The sequence below is a fragment of the Puma concolor genome, chromosome B2 (genome assembly GCF_028749965.1).
Source record: "Puma concolor isolate L17-30 chromosome B2, mPumCon1.1.hap2, whole genome shotgun sequence".
NCBI lineage: Eukaryota > Metazoa > Chordata > Mammalia > Carnivora > Felidae > Puma > Puma concolor.
In genome coordinates this window covers 42,161,402-42,181,272 of record NC_141671.1, presented here as the reverse complement: position 1 = coordinate 42,181,272, position 19,871 = coordinate 42,161,402, and the positions used below count along the sequence as shown (strand labels likewise).

The 19,871-nt window shown below is 54.7% G+C and overlaps 1 protein-coding gene across 9 annotated transcripts in view; it reads right to left on the bottom strand.

Annotated features, from left to right (window-relative positions):
• Window positions 1-15,976, bottom strand: part of TTBK1 (tau tubulin kinase 1) — a 40,716-nt gene extending 24,740 nt beyond the window's left edge. For 3 of the 9 annotated variants that reach the window (XR_015251245.1, XM_086706907.1, XM_086706912.1), the window contains exons 1-13: window positions 15,891-15,976; window positions 12,621-12,782; window positions 7,867-8,014; window positions 7,555-7,628; window positions 7,245-7,385; window positions 5,923-6,027; window positions 5,436-5,501; window positions 4,926-5,018; window positions 4,715-4,840; window positions 2,945-3,099; window positions 1,761-2,016; window positions 1,354-1,532; window positions 297-410 (exon numbers count right to left, since the gene is read on the bottom strand). Coding sequence is in view for 8 of the 9 variants with exons in the window: in XM_086706907.1 (XP_086563033.1) it covers window positions 297-410; window positions 1,354-1,532; window positions 1,761-2,016; window positions 2,945-3,099; window positions 4,715-4,840; window positions 4,926-5,018; window positions 5,436-5,501; window positions 5,923-6,027; window positions 7,245-7,385; window positions 7,555-7,628; window positions 7,867-8,014; window positions 12,621-12,728 (1,565 nt within the window). In the remaining variant the exon portion in view is untranslated. Of the gene's footprint in view, window positions 1-296; window positions 411-1,353; window positions 1,533-1,760; window positions 2,017-2,944; window positions 3,100-4,714; window positions 4,841-4,925; window positions 5,019-5,435; window positions 5,502-5,922; window positions 6,028-7,244; window positions 7,386-7,554; window positions 7,629-7,866; window positions 8,015-8,746; window positions 8,779-12,620; window positions 12,783-15,890 lie in introns of those variants that run through there. The other 6 variants (XM_086706914.1, XM_086706911.1, XM_086706909.1 and 3 more) reach the window with 5 other exon arrangements.
• Window positions 15,977-19,871: the final 3,895 nt, after the last annotated feature.

The window sequence follows — 19,871 nt, the reverse complement described above, 5'->3', positions numbered from 1 at the left end:
TGAGAGCATGGTTTGTTTTGATGGACACAAAGGAGAGAGGGGCTGAAGGGGAAAAGGGGGGCGAGGAAAGGGGAGAAGGAGGGAAATCCAAATCCCATCTGCTTCATACTTTTTCCTGCTCCCAGGTGTCCCAGAGCCCACCCAAACCCTCTGCCCTGCCTACGAGATCCTGAACCTTCCCTTCCAGAAAATCTCTCCTCAGCCGTCTCCTCTTCCCATCATCCCTGAAACAAGGTGTTCATTCTGAATCAAACCAGTTTGCTCTTCAGGACTGTCTTTGTTCGGGGCATTCCCACCTCTCTTCTCCACTGATATCCCTTCCAAACTGCCGTTCCTCAGTTCTCCTTGTTTCCTGAACCCTCTGGGCTACCATGGCTGAAAATGTGGTCTTCAGTCCCAGGGAGGCCAACCTGTGTGAGTGTGAGTGTATGTGTGAGGGCTGTTGGCCACCTGAGCACAGGGCCCACATCCCTCTGTCCTGGGGGTGCCGTGGGGACTGGTATAGGGCTCCCCTGTCTTGAGTACTGCCATGCTCCAAAGGGGCGCCGTGCCCCATCCCAGAGGCAGAGTGCAGTCTGGAGCACAAGCCAGAGGAGGGGCCATGAATGAGATGGGGATGAGGCACACTGGGCCCTCCTAGGCTGGGCCTTGGGAAAAGACCCCTTTCCTGGTGCGGAGAAGACCTCAGCCCTGCTGTGAGGTCAAGCCCCGCCCAGAGCCAAGCGAGGGTGGGGACATCCCTCACAGGCCTCTCCCACCTGAGCTGTCCTACCCACTGGACAGCTCATCCAGGCTTCTGACTCTGGTCCCTGATGGCCATGGACCACCCTCACATTCGCACCCCCACCCCTCCATCCTGAAGGATCGTTTTGGCTCTAAACTCTCCTCCCACCAACCAGGTCCCCCCTGTGACATTCAGATCCCTGAGCCCTGACCCCCAAAACCTGATCCACCACTCTTGGAGTTGAGCACTCCCTGGGCTCTCCTCCCAGGGCCCTCCCCCACAGCTGAAGGGAGCCTAGTCAGCTGCTCTGAGGCACCTGTAATTAGTCTCTAGGGAGAGGTTCTGGAAGCACACCCACCTACCACCTCACCCCTCAGCCTCCTCCTGGGCCAAGGGACCCAGCTTCCCACTCGTATGGCATGCCTCCACCCTACATCCCTTTGTGGCATGAGCTGGGGCCTCTGTATCTGGCCCCCTCCAACCAACCAAGTCTGACCCCAGGCCCTAGTATAACCCTCTCAACACTCCTGGGCCCCCCCAACCTTGCATCTAATCTTTCCTACAGACCAGCCACGTGAAGGCTGAGGGGGCCAGAAGGCCCTTGGCCGTCCCCCTAGCCCCAGACCTACCTCCTCTCATGCAGTTCCACCCGCCCATCCGCTGTGGAAAGCCTCTCAGACTCAGGGCTGTTGACCCTCCGGTAGCGAAGAGAACGGACTGGGGTTGTCGGTGAGTCTGGAGGGGCACGCACCGGGGAGCTGGGGACCCCCACACCTCGGCTCTGCTCCTCTTCCACCACACAAGGGGTCTGCAGGAGAGGGGAGTGCCATGAACTGGGGCTGACAGGGCGGCTGTGGGTCAAGTGGTTTTCCCAGGGTGAAGGAGATTGAGGGAGGTCGACGCTGGTGATCCTGACATGGGGCAAGGCCACGGAGACAGGGCAGGTGGGCACATGGCTGGGGAGAGGGCACACAGGAGGAGCGGGAGGGGGGCCATGGGTTGGGAACCAGGGTGGGAGAGGGGGAAGGCCACCCACGTCCTTCTCTCTGGCTGCAGTTACTTTGCCGATGTTGATCCGGAGTTTGTTCCGGTTGACATCCGTCTCCTCCCAGACTTCAGCCTCAGGACCCCCGGGGTGGGGGGCAAGGTGGGGGCTGGGACCCAGCCCCTCAGGGGGCCGCCCAGGCAAGATTGGGGGTGCGTTCTCCTGGTCACTCAGGTGCTCGCCCTGCAGCACGTCCTCGGTGTTCTCCCGGAGCAGGTCCCCGGGCACTGGCGTCACGTTGACCACCCTGGAGAGGCCAGGAGGGGCCATGGGCAAGGCTGGCAGAGGTTCTCTCTCCTCCCAGCACAGGCCCTGGAGATCACTGCCACCCATGGGAGTAGGCACAGTAGAGGCCTCGGCAGGGGTGGGGATGTCCCTAGGCCCATCCCCATCCCTGGCTCACAAAGCCTGCAACTAGACTGTCCTTAGTCCGGCAAAGGGCTGCAAGGAGATGTGACTGCCCGGGACGGGCACGGCACCACCTCATCCTGTTAATTTAAGAGGCCCATTGCTTTCCAGGCCCAGCCAGATTTCCATCGCAGTTCACTGGCTGACCTCATTTAGACCAGGAATGGGTGTAAAGAGGAGTCATTTGGAACTCCTTGAGCGGTATCTTTACAGTACGGGTCTCTCTCCTGGAGCCCCTACCCTTGTCTCTCCCTGGCTGCCCCCGCGGCAGGGTGGGGTGTCCCTCCTCACTCTGGCCCCTCCCCAGGTGCCTCTGTCTTTGTGCTTGCCACAGGGTTCTGGAATCGCTGACCCATCCGTTACAAATATCCCAGACCCAACCAAGAGCACTCTGAGAGCGGGGGCTGCAACTTTCTTCTCTGAGCCCCCACAGGCCCCAGTGCTGGGGCTCGAGACACGTTCACTAAATGGATGCATGTGAGCAACAGAAACAGACGGTGGGGCTCAGGTATTTTCACTCAGGGCTCCCCACTCCCCCGTAAAGTCAAAAACTCCAAGTGAGGATGTGCACCCTGTCCCCAGATTGAAGGTGGAGATGGGGCAGGACCGCCTGGGGTTTGAGAACCCCACTGTTGAGCACCTTGGATGGGAAAGACAGCCAGATGTGTCCAGGTGAGAAGAGGAGGAGAGGACTGGCTTTTTGGGTGACAGCACTAGGCAGAGGTCACCTGGCCCCCCACTGGGCCGTCATCCCTCCCAAGACTCACCCGAACATGGCTGCCGTCTGCCGCGTGTTCTGCTGGGGTGGAGTGGAGGTGCTTGTGGACAGGAGGGCATCGGTGCCCGCCTTCTCCCAGTCAAAGGCCTCATTCTCAGCGATGCCCCGTTCCTTCATGCTGTTCTCAAACACCGACATGATCAACTGCAGGGGTGGGGGTGGCGGGAGGACAGAGAGGTGACCCTGGGGCTAGCCAGGAGGAAAGGACAGTTGCCGGGATTGCAGAGGGAAGAGAGGGGCCTTCCAGGACAGGGATAGGCCGAGAAGGGGCACTGGAAGGAGAAGGGCACATTGATTTTAAATGAAAACATGCACATGATATGCAAATCAGTACGCAAATTACTATCTTGGTTTGAGCCCCGCTGGCTGGACACAAGCCCTCTGAGATCTGTCCCTTGCTCACCATCCCCAGCCTGCTCTGCCATTTCCACCATGGGGGGGGGGGGGGGGCGGGGGTAGGGGTGGGGGGGAAGCCTCCGCAGCCTGGAAGCACCGGTCATTTCCCAAAACCACCACCTGGGGTCATGCCTCTGCACAGGTTGCTTCCTCCGCCCACACCGCCTTTACCACCAATCCTCTCTGCTCAACAAGCCTTCCCTGATTCCCCCACCCACACATTTCCTGATCTGCAGCTCGACATTCCTCAGCAGCCAGCACGGGGCCGCACACCGTGTGCTCGCTCACTCGCAGCTGTCTGGTCTGGGGAACCCCAGGAGGCTGAGGATTGGGCGAGGGGAGGGGGGCAGGGCCTTCTGTTGCCCAAGTGAGGCATCTCTGTCCACAACCTCTTGGCTCTAGGCTCTGGAGGCGGTGGGCACCTGTAGAACATCAGAGGCCCCCAGACCATTCCACTTTCTTCAAAAAAATTGTTTTAATGTTTATTTATTCTTGAGAGAGAGAGGGAGAGACAGAGCGCAAGCAGGGGAGAGACAGAAAGAGACGGAGACACAGAATCCGAAGCAGGCTCCAGGCTCTGAGCTGTCAGCACAGAGCCTGATGCGGGGCGCGAACCCATGAACCGTGAAATCATGACCTGAGCCAAAGTTGAATGCTTAACCGACTGAGCCACCCAGGCACCCCGGACCATTCCACTTCTGACTTAACTCTCTCCAGAATACAGGGCAGGTTCTCTCTGCTGGCAGGACCCACTTCACTGAGGGCCCACTGTGTGCCCGATGCTATGCTCCCTGTGGTGTGCAGACTTGTGCCTGGCACATAGTGGGTCCTGGGCAGAACACTGCTGATGTATCCTCATTCTCCTGTCGGGGTCAGTGGGTCCCCTAGGGGTGTGGTGGTGGCACCTTGGAAAAAGCACTGGACTTGGAGTCAGAAGATGTGCCTGAGCTCAGCCCTGCTCGCAGCCTTGCTATCGGGCTTTCGTTTCCTCATCTATGAAATGGGGACAATGCAGAGTTTCGGTGAAAAGTACTCGAAAGCACTTGGCTTCATTAACCGTTAAGTGTTAGAATAGTAACATAAGGAACACGCATTATCACCGAAGGCTCGTTTTGAAGCTTAAATGAGTTAATGCATGAAAGGCACTGAGAACAGAGTAAGCTGTTAAGAAATCTTAGCCATGAAGACTGTTCACAGGAGCACGAAACGGTTTCATGCAGTTGGAAGACCGGGGGGGGGGGGGGGGGAGATACACGAGGCTAAGCCAACAGGGGAGTGGGGCCTCAGCAGTATGGGTGCTGCTGGGGATGGTCACCCCCAGAGAGACGTCTGGGGGTGCAGGGACCAGGTGGTAGGCTCCCACCTGGTAATCGGGCTTGGTGAAGTAGTCGAGGCTGGCAATGTGGTCCAGAAAGAGGTGGAACTCAGAGGGCATGTGCTTCAGCAGCATCCGGTGCTCATACTTCTCCTTGATCATCCCTACCTGCTCCTGGAGGCAACAGGGCACAGGGTAATGGAGCCCCGGCGACCCCACGCCCCCTCCACCTCCTCAGCCCCACCTGCACAGGGCTCACCTTGTCCTTGATCTTTCTCCAGGGCAGCTGCCCCACTGCAAACTCTACCAGCATGTAGAAAAGGGACCACAGGTCATCGTGGCGGCCCATCTCCTGGGGGGGGGGGGGGACGACAGGGGAGTCACCCACACCTTTCAGGTCCTTCCTGGGAGCGTGGGCTGATCCTTCACAAGGAGGGGACCCTTCAGGGAGGCCTGACAGCCAAACCCTGCCTCTATCCCTGACCCTCCAACACACATCGAGTATGAGTCTCAAAACTTGTATCCACACAGATTGATGGTGGGAGCAGAGAGGAGGGAATCCCGAAAAACAAGGAAGAAGGTAAAGTCATGGAGAAATGGCCGCAAAATCTTGTTCCACTCATGGCCTCTGGCTTGGCAGCTTCCGGCCCCTGCCCCATACTTCTCTCCCCACCTCAACAGCTGCCCACCCGACCCTCTTCCCCTTCCTCTGGCCCTGACCTGGGCCCTGCTGCCCCCGCATCCTCAGGCCCACAGCTCTGCCACTCACCCGGTTCTTGTGGGCATTGACTGAGGCATAACGAACAGTCCCTCGAAACCCGGCCACATTCCGAGGCTGTAGAAGGGAGAACACAGCAGGACACTCACCCGCTGCCCCTGATTTGGGCCACATCTCAGCCCTGCTAACTGAGCCTAACTGCCTACTTTAACCCTGACTGCTTTCCCTCTCCACCAACCCCCATGCTGGCCTGGTCAGGGGCAAGCCTGACACACCAACCCCAGTCCTACACCTGCCTCCTGACCTTGCTCCCTGCCCCTGTATCCATCTCTGACCAAGGTAGGCAGCCAGATCACAAGGTGTGGATGTGGCATCCACCAAGAGCCCAGGGAGCCAGGAGACGGGCCAAGCGTAGACTGAGCTGGGTGACACTCATATTGAACACGGGCCGGGCTTGCTTAGGCAGCTGCAGGAAAAATTGGTGAAGGTCAGGGGCCGGGTGAGGGGGCCAGGGTTTCCCACGAACAGCAATACTCACGGGCCGAACATCCCCCGTGGTGTTGGTGTACTGCCGGGCCAGCCCGAAGTCCAACATGTAGCACTTTCTGTAGGTGGAGGGCAGCCTGCCCATGGCAAAGTTTGACTGGGAAAGACAGTGGCTGTGACCGTGGGGCTTCAGCCCCACTTGGCCCACCTCAAGGAGTGCCAAGAAACGTGTTTAAGAGTAAGCTTTGGGGAGCCTGGGTAGCTCAGTGGGTTAAGCGTCTGACTTAAGCTCGGGTCATGATCTCACAGTTCACAGAGTTCAAGTCCTTCTTTGGGCTCTCTGCTGTCAGCACAGAGCCTGCATCAGATCCTCTGTCCCCTTCTCTCTCTCTCTGCCTCCCCTCCCCCTCCCCCGTGCTCTCTCTGTCTCTCTCAAAAATAAACATAAAGAGAAAACATCAACATGCGCCATAGGCCATGGCATCCCATCTGAGGGGCAGGTGGGAGCACCCTCATTTTACAGATGAGGATACTGAAAGCCAAAGAGCTTATGGGGCTTCTCCAAGATCACAAAGCAAAGTGACAACCCAGCTGGGGGTTCCAATCCTTAGAACTCCCCAGCAGAGCAGTGTGGCTTAGGGTCACTGCCCTGCTGTAAGGCAGCAGGAGACCTGCATTGTTCTTGCTGTCTGACCTTGGGTCATTCAACCAATCTTTCTGGGCCTCAGTTTTTACCCCTTATTCAATTGGAGGTTCTTACAACGCCGGGATCCAAGATGCCACAAAGTCAGCTACTTGGAATTTCTTACCAAGCCCAGCCCCTCCATTCCTTTTTTAAAAAGAAAAAATTTTTAATGTTTATTCATTCTTGAGAGACAGGGAGAGACAGAGCATGAGCAAGGGAGGGGCAAAGAGAGAGGGAGACACAGAATCAGAAGCAGGCTCCAGACTCTGAGCTGTCAGCACAGAGCCCAACACGGGGCTCGAACCCATGGACCGTGAGATCATGACCTGAGCCGAAGTGGGACACTAAACTGAGGGAGCCACCTGGGAGCCCCATCCCTCCACCCCTTTTGATCAATTCCTCTGTACCTTCCCAACCCCTGCACCTTTTGAGGTTCAAGGACTAATCAGGGCATGGGTAAGGGAGAAGACAAGAACAGAGGAGAGACATGGTCAAGGGGCAGGCAGGGGTGTGTTCTCCTGGCAGGCGAGGAGAAGGGGCTTGGGGTGGAAAGCAGGAGGAAGGGACAGGTAGGAGAGGCTGCTCCTGCCCAAACCACTGTTCTGGAGGAGAAACCATGGGACCCACAGAGGGAGAGGGTGGGGGAGGGGGTGTGCTTTGGAAGAGGGGGCAGGTGGGGCAGCCCTCACCGGCTTGATGTCACGGTGCAGGAAGCCCACCGAGTGGATGGCCTCAATGGACTCCAGGATCTGCTTGCCCAGCCGCAGCGTGGTGCTCAGCGTGAAGGTGCCTCGCGGCTGGCTGCGGCGCAGGTCGGCCAGATTCCGGCCCTGAGGGTGGGGGGAGGGGGGAGGTCCAGGCTCAGCTGTCATGCCAACCGGCACCACCGTGACACTCTGCCCAGCCTCGTCCCCAAAGGCTTGTGCCCACTCCTCAACCCCAGGGGTCACAACCCAAGCTTTGGGGGGTAAGTGGAGGGAGGATCCCACAGGGACTCACCTGGAGCTGCATCACCACATAATTAAATTTCTCATTCCGGCCACAGCCAATGAACCTGCACACGTGGCTTTTCCCTGTGGGGGCACAGACAGGGGTCTCCCAACTCCCACTCCTTCTTCCTCACTTCCGATCCCAAGGTGTCTCTGGTGCCCTCTTGATTCCTGGTCCCATGACCACTTCTGCCACCACCTCCCCATGCCCCTCTCCCCATCACCGCCCTTAGACTCTGGTTCCATCTCACCATCCCCATCAGCTCTCCCTTAGCCCCTGGCTCCACCTCCTCCCTCCCATCCTCCTGCCCAGGGCCCGCACCTTGCAGCTTTTTGAGCACGGCCACCTCCATCTTGAGGACCTGCTTGGGCTGCTGGGCTGACTCCACCTTGAGGGCCACATTCTCCCTGGTCAGCAGGTCCATGGCCTCGTAGATCTCACCAAAGCCCCCGCCCCCGATCTTTTTCAGCTACAGAGATGGAAGAGGGGGATAGGAAACCCAGGGATCAGGCTGAGCAGCTCCTCATCCCACACGCTGCTGGGTCATACCCTTCGTTGGTGGGGGTAGGGCCAGTTTTGAAGGGGGGGACCCTATGTCTGCCTTCCTTGCCCCACCCACCTGTGTCCCCACTTCCCCTCCTAGTGCCAGAGACAGCTCAGCCCATGCATGCATGTGCATGCACACACAGGGCTAGGTGTCAGGCTGGGAGGTGGGAGAGGGTATGTGACCTCTGACCCCAGGTAGACATGGAGACGAGCCTGTGTAGGATTCTGAAGACATCATGGGCCACCATAAATCTTTTTTTTTTTTTTTTCTGGAAGGACAAGAAATATTACACTCTCCCCATCCCCCAAACTAGATTGAACAACCACCATCCAGAAGGAAAACTAATTTCCAGAACCTCCCAGCTTCAGGGTGGATCCTCCAGGGAAGCTGGCCCTTCCTGGGGTTGGCAATGTCCTGACAGGTGTCATTAGAGGGAGAGAGTAATGCGGGGGAGAAGTATTTGGGGGAGAGGACTCAGCAAAGGGTATTCAATGCCCATCCTGCTGCTGAAGCTCACAGCACTCCCTAGACCCCTGGTCAAATGCCTCAAATCAGGGTGAGCCTCCCCTGAGGGTAGGGGGTACTGTGGGACCATGGTGCGAATGGAGGTTTGGAGAGTCTGTCTATCCCCCCAGGGGACGGGGCAGTACAGACCTGACCCTCTAGGCCCTCCTCCTCCAGCATCCCTGGGCAGGCAGTGAGAAAAGGCAGAGGGGAGAATTGTGTTGGAGGAAGAGTTCGCAAGGGTGGATGAGCAAAGCTGAGCTATGGGAAGGGATTAAAATCACTTCAAGTCAGAGGCCCTGGGGTCCCTGGAGTGTGCTACTGGCAATGATAAAGGACAAGGAGAAGGTGCAGACTTCTAAGTCGGGACCTGTTTGGTTTAAAAAAGATGTACAGCTCACCTCATGGGTGGCCCGCCCTCGCTGAGCACCTTCCAGAACCCTCACTTGCCTCCGGTTGGCTTGTTAACTCACCAGCACAGCTGGGCTTGCTAGTGATTGGGCGGAGGCTGCTCTGACCAGCCAGCCTGTAAACGGACTCTGAGCCTCTAGCATCTCCAAGCCCTCCCCTTAGCATTTATTCAGCACTCAGACCCCATTAAATGTTTAATGGTGGCTGAAGCAAGGGGACGGAGTGGGGGATGGGCGCAGGGCTGAGCCAAGGACTGGGAGTTCCCAGCAGGTTACAGTTGAAACAACTCTAGGAAGAGAGAGAAGGAAGAAGGGAAGATTCAGAAAAGAAGTGGAAGTCTGGCTGCATCTTGCAGGCTCTCGTGCTCCGAAAGGACGCAGGAAAAGGGAAAGGGGGAAGAACAGTCTGAAACCAGAATCTCTCTCTACTTGAGATGAAAGTCAGACTCATCGAAGAATTTCAGAATAAGGAGGGGACAGATACAGACTCAAGGAAAGCAGCGTCATGTCTTCCCCTGGGGAACTTTAAAATCAGGGGAGATGATAGTATCTTCTAGAATCCTTTATGGTTTGCTGTACGTGAACATGGAAGACGGGGAGGGGAGGGAACAATAATCACATCTCAGGCTTTGTGCTCCCGACCCACAGAGATCATCTCAGCTCATCCCGTGAGGTTCCTGACAACACGTGGGGAAGGTCATAAGAGTCACCATTTTGCACAGAAGGAAAACTAAGGCACAGAGAGTTAAGTACTCTGCCCCAGGTCACATTGCTAGTAAGTAGCAAAGCCAGGTTTCATTTGAACCCAGGCAATCTGATGCAGAACCCACGCTCTTAACCACGATATCATAGGAAACTGTTGACAGCACAGGGATTAAAAGTGTGAGTGCTGGGATTCAAGCCCAGATCTGCCAGACTCCAAAATCCTCACTGGAGGTGGTAAGGAGGGCTCGGGGCAGCCAAGACATTTCTGGTACCTGCTCCCCAATTTCCAAGGGTGGCCAATAGTATTTCTCTACCGTCTTCATTTCCAAAGAGGCTATTTCTTCTCCTCCCTTGGTCCCTTCCTTGCCGCCCACCCCATTACAGAACCTCCCAGGGAGGCAAGCTGGGTATCTGCACCCACCCATTCACCTAACACCCCTCCTCCCCAGGCCCTACAGTCTGGGCCCACTTAACCATCGGGCACAGCAGGCACAGTGGCCCATAATACTTACAGGGAGCCATAAAAACATTTCAATATTTCAAATCAGAAGGTCAAAAAATTGTAGCATATAATATTAATCCATTCCTCTGTATACCAGTGCAGTCATAAAATATGATTTTTACTACTTTATTATAGAGAAAGGGGTCCATGAAGGCAAAAGGGCCCAGGGCCCATGAAAGTCATAATGTAGCCCTGACCAAGCCTGCTAACAGAAATATGTTCTTAATCTCCCTTTGCCAGACCCTATTCCTCCTCTCCTAGTTGTTTTCATGATCCCCTCCCCTGTCAAAGGAACTCCCTAAACTGGAGGGCCAATATGACACAGTAGGACCAACATTTACTTAGGAAAAAGGAAACCTGGTTTCTTGGCCTAGCTCTGGGTCACCTGGAGTGAGTTTCTTAGATTCTGTGCTTCCACTTTTCCTCCTCTGTAAAATGAAAGAGTTGTTCTAGAACGGGTCTGAAAGACTCCTTCATCTCCGTGCTCCTGATTCTTGGGTGGGCTAATTCTTTCGAAGCAGTATGGTTTAGTGGCTGCTGACCCAGCAGTCAGACAGACCTGGTTCCACCCAGTCTTAAGAACTTGGCAGGTTAGCTAATCCCTACCCCTGTTTCCACACCTGTGAAAAGGGGGTAATAACAATATCTACTCCATCGTTTGTTGAGATAATGCACCGTGTCTGGCGACAGTGGGGGCTCAAAACAAATGCTGCTTTTATCATTTATTATTATTATTATTTGCTATTCTGATTCTGAGAAGCACCCCTCAAGAAGAGTGAAACGTTATTATTTCCAAATACTCCACCTAGTGCCACTGACCCTCAATTTCCCCTAGCCAGCTCATTTTTCTCTTCAGGGAGCTTGTTCTTGGTTCCTGAGCTCTACCTCATGCTCACGTCCCACCCCTCACAGGGAGATGGCTGAGGGGAGCCATCTGGCACCCCACCCTCTCTAGTTCTTTGGAAGTCAGCCTGGCAGCTGACCTGAAGAGGTCAGCCTGGCAAAGATTGTGGGCTTGCCCCTCCCCCCCAACTCCCTCTTGCCATTTCTCTCCCCACTCATCTCCCATCCCCTCCCTCAAAAAGTACAACAAAGTTCTAATCCAAACTCAGTATGGTGTGAACACCATCTTTTTCTCACCTCTTCAGTGCAAATGTCCTTCTGCCTCCAATCTGTCAGAAACTAGGCTCTCATGTTAGGGGACCAGAGGGTTCTTGGAGAAATACTCCTCAGTTGGCCAGACCCTCATTCCCTTGATTACTGCCCTGGCTCCTCCTCCCCCAATTTCGGTCCTGTCACTCTCCCTCTCAGGTAGTCTTCCTCTGGGACCAAGCAGGCCTTCCCTCAGCTCTCCTGGCCCTCCCCAGTCCCAGAGACTTCTGAGACAATGACAACGCTGCCACCTTTGCTCCTATCCCTGGGACTCTAGGGGATCTGCCCGAAGCGTGGTTGTTGCCATGGAAACCGGCCAGCACCCAGGCAGGCCCCACTCTCCTCTCAGCCTGACAGCTCAGGTGAGCTGAGCCTCCTCCTTCCACTCCCACACACCCCCACATAGAGGCTCAGTGTAGGCCTGTCTGTTCTCCCTCCCTTCCTCCAGGCTCCCCACTCTGCCACGCAGACCCACAAGATCACACACCATCGCCCCGCAATCCACCCTACACCATCCTGCCCCCACAATAAGAGGACCCCAGCGCAATCTCAAGCGACGGAAAGAAAGAGGGGGGTGGGTGGGACAGGGATTGATTTACAGTAGGTCCCGCTCCCCAGACACTGCTTTTCCCCAAGCCCCTCACGTGTCCCCCTCCCATCCAGGCCCAAACCCGGAGGAGGCTCGGACTACAACTCCCAGCAGGCCGAACAGCCTGAAGTCCTGGGCTGGAGGAGCAAGGCACGCTGGGAGATGGAGTCTCGGCGTGTTGCACCTGCCGCAGGAACCAGTGAGGGGAGGAGGGTGGAAGAAGATGGAGTGCGGCTGCGGTGGGAGCAGCCCGCAGGGCCTCTTTCCCTGAAGCCAGGCCTCTCTGTCCTCTGCGGAAGCGGAGGGACACATGCTCACTCACTGCCCTTCTCCAAGGTCCGGCAACGAAAGAGCCCCCTCCCCCACCCCGCCCGCCTCCCCCACTAAGCTCTGCAGCTCCTGCTCCGACGTCCAGCCAAGAGTTGTTCCAGGCTGGGCCGGAGCAACGTGACCTAGCGGGGAAGGGGGTGAGAGAGGGCTCTGGGAGAAAGCGATTGTCCACCAGTGTACGCCAAAATAGTGACTGCAAGCAGTATGCAAATGAGCTCAGGGGCACCTCCCTCTTAGGGTAGAAGAGTTGGGGGCAACTGTTTTAACACGTCTCCAGGTCCTCTCCTCCCCTCCTCTCCCTACCCCTCCCTTGGCCCCGTCGGGTCACTCACTCACCACCTTCCAGCGATCCTTGACCACGTAGTTGGCCGGCAGTATGTCGGCCTGCTCCCCTCCCCCACTCATGTTGGTTTCGTCCTTAAGAGCGGCCGCTAGGCACTGCATCCGCCAGCCGGAGGGAGGGGTGTCCGCAGGGCCTGCCCTGGGGGGGCCATCTACCTGGGGGAGTGGGGAGGGACTGTGAGTGGGGCAGGCTAGGGACCAGGACCACCTTGCAGATATGGAGGAGGGCAGCTCCATTCTCCTGGCCGGCATCTTTCCTCGGCCCAGTGGGCAGATGCTCTAGGGGTTACTGGGGGAAGCATTGTGTAAACACCCAGGTGGAGGTCAGAGGAGAAGACAGAAATACTATCCACAGGAAGGGAGATACAAACTACAAACTGGAGATGTGAAAAACAGCAGCAGAACACACATGTTGAAAAAAGGAGAAAAATGCCATGTGAACAGGCTATGGGGAAAGCGTTTCCCAAAGAGAGATATGCTAACTAATGTGGAGGAAACTTGCTGACCCCGAGGGTGGGGGGCGGACGTGGGGGGAGGGGGTGCATACTAGTCTAGGACCCATGCTTGTGTAGGGGACACCTAGGCTGAGAAGGACCAGTCTGAGTGACTTGATCTAAGACCCCGGCACCCACACTTTCCCTGTGCCACCAAATGCCCATGGAGCTGTGCGTCTGGAAGGGGAGAACTGCTGACCAAGGGGTGACCCATGGGAGACACACACCAGAGTGATGGAGACCTGCTAATCAACCAGGGCATGGGATAATCAAGAAAATGAGATACACGAAAGCCCCTTGAGGATGATGCTAATGCCAGTGAGGAGGATGCAGCTGTGAGAAAGACACCTTTCTCAGGGGAGAGTCCAACCCACTGACAGCTAATGGTTCCAAAGCAAGGATGTGAGCTGTGGGGTGAACATAAGGTGATGGACTCATGACATGGATTTTAGAGGGACTGCAGCCCTGCAGCTACTCCAAGGGAGAGAGACAGGCTGAATTGGGGAAGGGGGGGGGGGGCTTGGGGACCACAGGGAGTGGGATGGGTCTAACAGGAGGCAGGAGGAATGACAGGGAGCAGCAGGTCTGGGTGGGAATGTGATGAGAGAGCTCTGACCACACCTTTCTGTGTCTGCTCAGGAACAACAAGAAGGAAGACAGCTCTGGTTGCATTGGCAAAGGTAGAAGTTGAATATCAAGGAGAGTATCCCAACTGTGAGCGAGGGCTGGGAAAGCCAGCCAGTGTTATCTCGGGAAATGTAAGTGTGTGCACGCATACGTGTCTGCACGTGAATCTGTGCATGTGTCGCTCTGTGAACACATATATGTCTTTGTGTGTCTTTCTGTGTGTTTATGTGTCTGTGTGTGTGTGTCTCTGTGTCTGTGCCTGTACCTCTGTCTGCATGTGCTTATGTGGTTTTGTGTCTGTCTTTGATGTGCATGTGTATAGGCAGGGGGCCACTTTTTGAGATTTCTGGCAACCCAGTACAGGATTGGAGTCAGGATCTTTTCTTCTCCACCCCCCCCCCCCCCCACTTATATACACTTTGTATAAGCACATTGCTCTACCCTCACAATGATCCTGGAGAGTCACAGACTGAAGGCAGTTACTCCAGCTGGGGACAGGGTGGGGTGGAAGGGAGGTGGAGAGGAGGAAAATGCCTAAGGTATCTATGGATGGGGCAGAAACTCCATAAACCAATCTTTCCTTGGGACAGGATACTTCCCAAGGCTCCTGTGTCTAGCCATCCTGCTACAGGGGGCAGTGTGGGATAGGAAAAGGCACAGAAACAACCTTCAACAGGTCATGGTGTACCGTGAGGGACATGTAGAAAAGAGGAGTGACACTGTCACTCTTTTCCTATCTTGTTCAAGTGACTCAGCTGACTCTTTCCTCCAGTCCACCCAACTTCAGAGTATCAGAGCTGTGGGGATGTCAAATAGGCCTCTGCCCACCTTTTGCCAAAGTGGCATGTGGGGCATCAGGAATTCAGAGGGCAGTGAGGGCAATGGCAGGACAAAGGGAGAGGGAGGGGATGGGGGCTTCTGGAATAAAGGTAAAGACAGGTTGAGGACAAGACTGAAGAAGCAATTGAACCAGTAGGGAGGGAGCCTGGAGCGATTGAACTGGTGACCTCCGGTGGGTCTTCCATCCTGTAATGGTGGATTCTATAGGTTGATGAGAAAATTTTGGGTGCAGCTCCCAGTTTATAGATGGGCAGCCTAGAAGGAACAGGTGAGATGGGAAAAGGGAGAATGGAGACCAGAGGATAAATGAGGTTTCCCTGCCTCTCCCAGTCCACCATCCTCACTCTGCCTCAAAGGACTACGTTCAAGTCAGACTAGGTTGGACAACAGGCCACGAGGAACTTGGCTGCCCCGTTACTGCCCCTTCAGGACCTTTTGGGTGTGTGGAGGCATGGGTGTGTCGTGTGAGAGGGCTTGTGGAAGAGGTTTTTATGGATATCTGTCAGACGGTATGAGGCCAACTGTGTGTGTGGGTGTGGGTGTGGGTGTGGGTGTGGGGTGGGGAGACAGGGAAGGAGAGACATCCAGGGAGAGTGGGAGAGAGAGGGAGCTCATCATGGTGTGTGAGTAGAGGTGTTGATGTGTAACTACGCAAGGTGTGAGCCAGGTGTATGTGGGGATCTGGGAGCGCAGGTAAGGAGAGGTGAAGGAGCCCAGTGAGGGGTGGTGGATACAGGTGAAAAGAGGTGTGGAAGAAGGCAGAGAAAAAGGGAAGGGTTGGGGGAGATGACAGGATCGGAGGAGGGGGTTGGGTAAGACAGAGGCAGGTGAGCGATCCTAATGACTGGTGAGGAAGCGGCAGGACCCTGGGAGAGGCTTCTGGGCACCGCCGAAGGGGTAAGGAGGTTGGGAAGGCAGCTAGCGGCAGGCAGGGAGGCACGCAGGGACTGAGGACAAGGGGGAGAGGTAATGGAGGCAGCTGGGAAGGGCTTGTCAGGGTGACAGCCGAGTGAAGCCGCGGGGACGGGGACAGGGGTGAGAAGCGAGGGGCAGAGGCTCTGGGGGGCCGGCTGGCGAAGGCAGGCGCGTATGCTGGGGGGGCAGGGAGCCGTTCCAGGCCTCGGGATGCGGCCCAGGCTGTGTAGGCCAGCGGCGGGCGTCCCGGCTCGGGCGGACACGGCGCGGGGAGGGGGAGCTGGGGAAGGCTGCGCTGGGAGGCGAGCCGGGCCCGAGGCCCGCGGAGCCCGCAGGAGAGCCCCCGCCCCGACCCCGCCGGCCCGCCGCCGGCCCCGCCCCGCCTCACCTGCTCTGTGCCCGCTGCGGCTGCGGCTGCGGCGGCGGAGGCAGCGGCTCGGGGCGGCGCATCCCCCGGGGCCGGGGCGGGGCAGGGGCGGGGGCGGCTCAGTGCGGCGCGGGGCGGCCCGCTCCCTCCGGCGGCGGCGGCGGCGGTGGCGGCCTCCCGCCCGGGATCATCCCCGCCCGGCCCGGCCCGGCCCCGATCCTCCTCGGGCGACGGCGGAGGCAGCGGCGGAGCGGGGAGCTGCCCACAATGCACTGCGCCGCCAGCATCAGCACCAGCCCTGACATCACCACCCCACCGCCCGGCTCTTACATCACCGCCCTCTCTCTGACATCACATTCCACTCCGCTCTTCTCGCCACGCCGGCAGCCTTAGAGCTCTCCTTCGGATGGTCCCGCTTCAGCTCTTCGGTTCTCCTCACTGGTTATTGCCATTTACTTGACCGCCACCCAGCCCCCACCCCTGCAGTGCCCCATCACTCCTTACTTGTCCCCATAAAACTCACCTGTCTCCATCACCCCTTATCTTTTCCCCTCCCAGTCACTCCTTGCCTGTCCCTATCAGCCTCAACTGATTTCCGCACCGCATCTTCCATGTGTTCATATTACCTGCTTCTAAACTCCGCTCCCCTCACCTGTATCCATCCTCCCACAGTTCCCGTCCGCCATTTCTTCTCACACGTCCCTTGCCTAGAACTCACCACTCCACACATAGGCCTTACCTCCTGGCTCAACCTGTCCCTCTCTGTCTTTGGCCCTCTCCCCCATCTGTTGACAAATTCTGTCAAGCAAATTTCTTATTGCTTACAAATTGGATGCACACTCTTTACCATGACATTAAATAGTCTTCCCAACATGGGTAATAATACCGTATAGAGATTATTACCACCCTTCTGACAAATTTGATTGCTCAGCATTCCCTGAACATACTTTGCACTTTGTCTCTCTCAGGTCCTTCCTTCCATCCTTTGTGCCTTCAACAAATGCATACTGAGTGCCTTCACTAACAACAACAATAATAATAGCAGCAACTATCTACTCCTGCCAGACATTGTTCTAACTTACACATATTAACTCGTATAATCCTCATAATAACCCAGTGACATAGCAGTACTAATGTTATACCCATTTTATAGATGAGGAAACTGAGATACAGATAGGTTGAGTAATTTGCCTTAGGTTACAGAGTCACCTTGAATACAGCAGAGCTGGTATTCAAACCCTGGCTTCAGAGTCCATGCTCCTAACCACGATGGAAGGGCCATTGAGTCAACAAGGCCATTCAGAGGAGGCTTCTTGGAAGAGGTGCGTTCAACTGTAATTTGAAGGATTAGTTATTTTCCAACAGGTAAGTGGGGCCAGGGCAGAGGGTGGGAGAGGCTCCCAGGCTGAGAAGAGGGCATGAGGTGATCTGGGGGTGGGCCTGTACAAGATCATGAAGGGCACTGTGCACTATGCCAAGAAGACTGGATTTTCTCCACTTAGTTTTTGAAAATATAGTGGATAATGTCACAAGCCATCCAAATCCGCCTTCAGAATCTAGGTACTCATTCCTCCGCCTGCCTGGGATGCTGTAGTCTGAGCACTCTAAGCTGACTCTTTTTTCTGGAAATTGCCCCTGGCCAAGGGAGCTGCCTCAACTCAAGATCATGAACCCTTTCTGGGGCAGCCGATATCTGATTGATGATCAACCTGTGAGGACAAAGGCCTGGCCCCCTCACCCCAACTCAAGACAGCTCTGAAGGGACATCCACTTTCAAAACTGCTGAGAGGGTCACCCGAAGCTTTATTGAGGCTGCACTGAAGCTCCGCCCAGCCCTGCTTTCTTTACTCCACAGATGTTGATCCCCAGAGTCCCTCCCTATCAACCTCCTGCGTGATCCTCTCTGTCTCAGAGTCAATGTCCAGGGGAATTGGACCTTCACACAGGAAATCACTGAAGATCAAGTCTGATCCAAGTATTGAGTTAGGATTCTAGGTGGACAGTCTTATCCCCAGTCCTATAAAAATGTCACTCTCCTCTCCTCTAGCTTGCATTGTTTCTGTTGGGAAATCTACACTTATCCTTGTCTTTGTTTCCCTGTATGTAATGTCTGTTACTCTTCTGGCCACATTTAAGATTTTCTCTTTATCACTGTTTTTAGACCTATTTGATTATAATGTGACCTGCCATAGTTTTTGTTTTGTTTTCATGTTTCTTGTGCTTGGGGTTTGTATCTGTGAATTTATAGTTTTCATCAGGTTTGGGAAAATTTCAGCCATTATTTTCTCAAATATTTTTTCTGCCTTCTCTTTTTTCCCAGAGACTCCAATTAGCCTGTTTATGAGGCCACTTGAGTTTTCCATAGCTCACTGATGCTTTGTTCATTTTTCCCCCAGTCTTTTTTTCTCACTGTGTTTTGTATGTGTGTTTTTTTTTAAGATTTTATTTTTAAGTAATCCCTACACCCAACATGGGGCTCGAACTTACAACCCTGAGATCAAGACTCACATGCTCTACCAACTGAGCCAGCCAGGCACCCCTGTTTTGTATAGTTTCTGCTGCTGTGTATTCAAGTTCATTAATCTTACCTTTTGCAGGTGGTATTAATCCCATTGGATGTATTTTTCATTCTAGTATGCATCTCTAGAAATTCAATCTGGGTCTTTAAAAAATCTTTCATGTTCAATTTTCCTTCTAATTTCTTAAGCATATGGAATAGTTATAATAACTATTTTAATGTACTTGCCTATGAATTTTATTACCTGAATGATTTCTGGACCAGTTTCAGTTGCTTTTTCTTTTCACTCTTGTTTTTCTGCTTCTTTCCATACACTAATTTTTTATTGGATGCCAAATAGTGTGAGTTTTACTTTGTTGGGTTTGGGATTTTAAAAAAAAAAAAAATTTAATGTTTATTTATTTTTGAGAGAGAGAGAGTGCACAAGTGGGGAAGAGGCAGAGAGAGAGGGAAACACAGAATCTGAAGCAGGCTCCAGGCTCTGAACTATCAGCACAGAGCCTGATGTGGGGCTCAAACTCACAAACCATGAGATCATGACCTGAGCCAAAGTCGAATGCTTAACCAACTGGGCCACCCAGGCACCCCTGGATATTTTTGTATTTCAGTAAATACTCTTGAGTTTTGCTCCAGGATGCAACTCATTTACTTAGAAAGTTTGATCCACTAAGTCTTACTTTTTAAGCTTTATTAGGTGGGACCTAAACAGCTTCTAGACCAGGGATAATTTTCCCCAGTACTGAGGCACAAGCCTTCAGCATAATTTACCTCATGCCCCATGCATGATGAGGTTTTTCCACCTCGGCTGGAGGGAACAGGCACTTTTTCCACTGCTGTGTGAGCTCTGGAGATTCACTTTGCTACTTTCAGGTGGTTCTTTTCCTGCCTCAGAGAGTTTCCTCACACACATGTGCTGATCTGTCACGGAGTGCCCTCTGAACATTCCAGAGCTCTCTCTTGGATCCTATGCTCTGTTCTACAAACCAGTTGCCTTGGCCTCCGTGGATTCCCCAATCGGCCTCCTCAGCTCAAGGAGACTGCTGGGCTCAGCTTGGTTCCTCCCCTCTGAAGCCCGGAAGCCCTGCAGGCAACATGGGGGAGGGGGGGACACACAGCTCACCTGGCTGTTTTCAGGTGAGCTGTTTTCCTCTTTGCCGTCCTACACTGCCTGATGGCCAATGTTCAAACATCATTGTTTCATATATCCTGTCCAGTTGTTTTGCTTGTTAAACATGGGAGGTTATACAGCAAAGGAAACCATCAATAAAATGAAAAGGCAATTTATGGAAAGGGAGAAAATGATTGCAAATCACATATTGGTAGGGGTGCCTGGGTGGCTCAGGTCATGATCTCATGGTTTGTGAGTTCGAGCCCCACATCGGGCTCTGTGCTGACAGTTCAGAGCCTGGAGCCTGCTTCAGATTCTGTGTTTCCCTCTCTCTGCCTCTCCCCCACTTGTGCTCTCTCTCTCTCTCTCTCAAAAA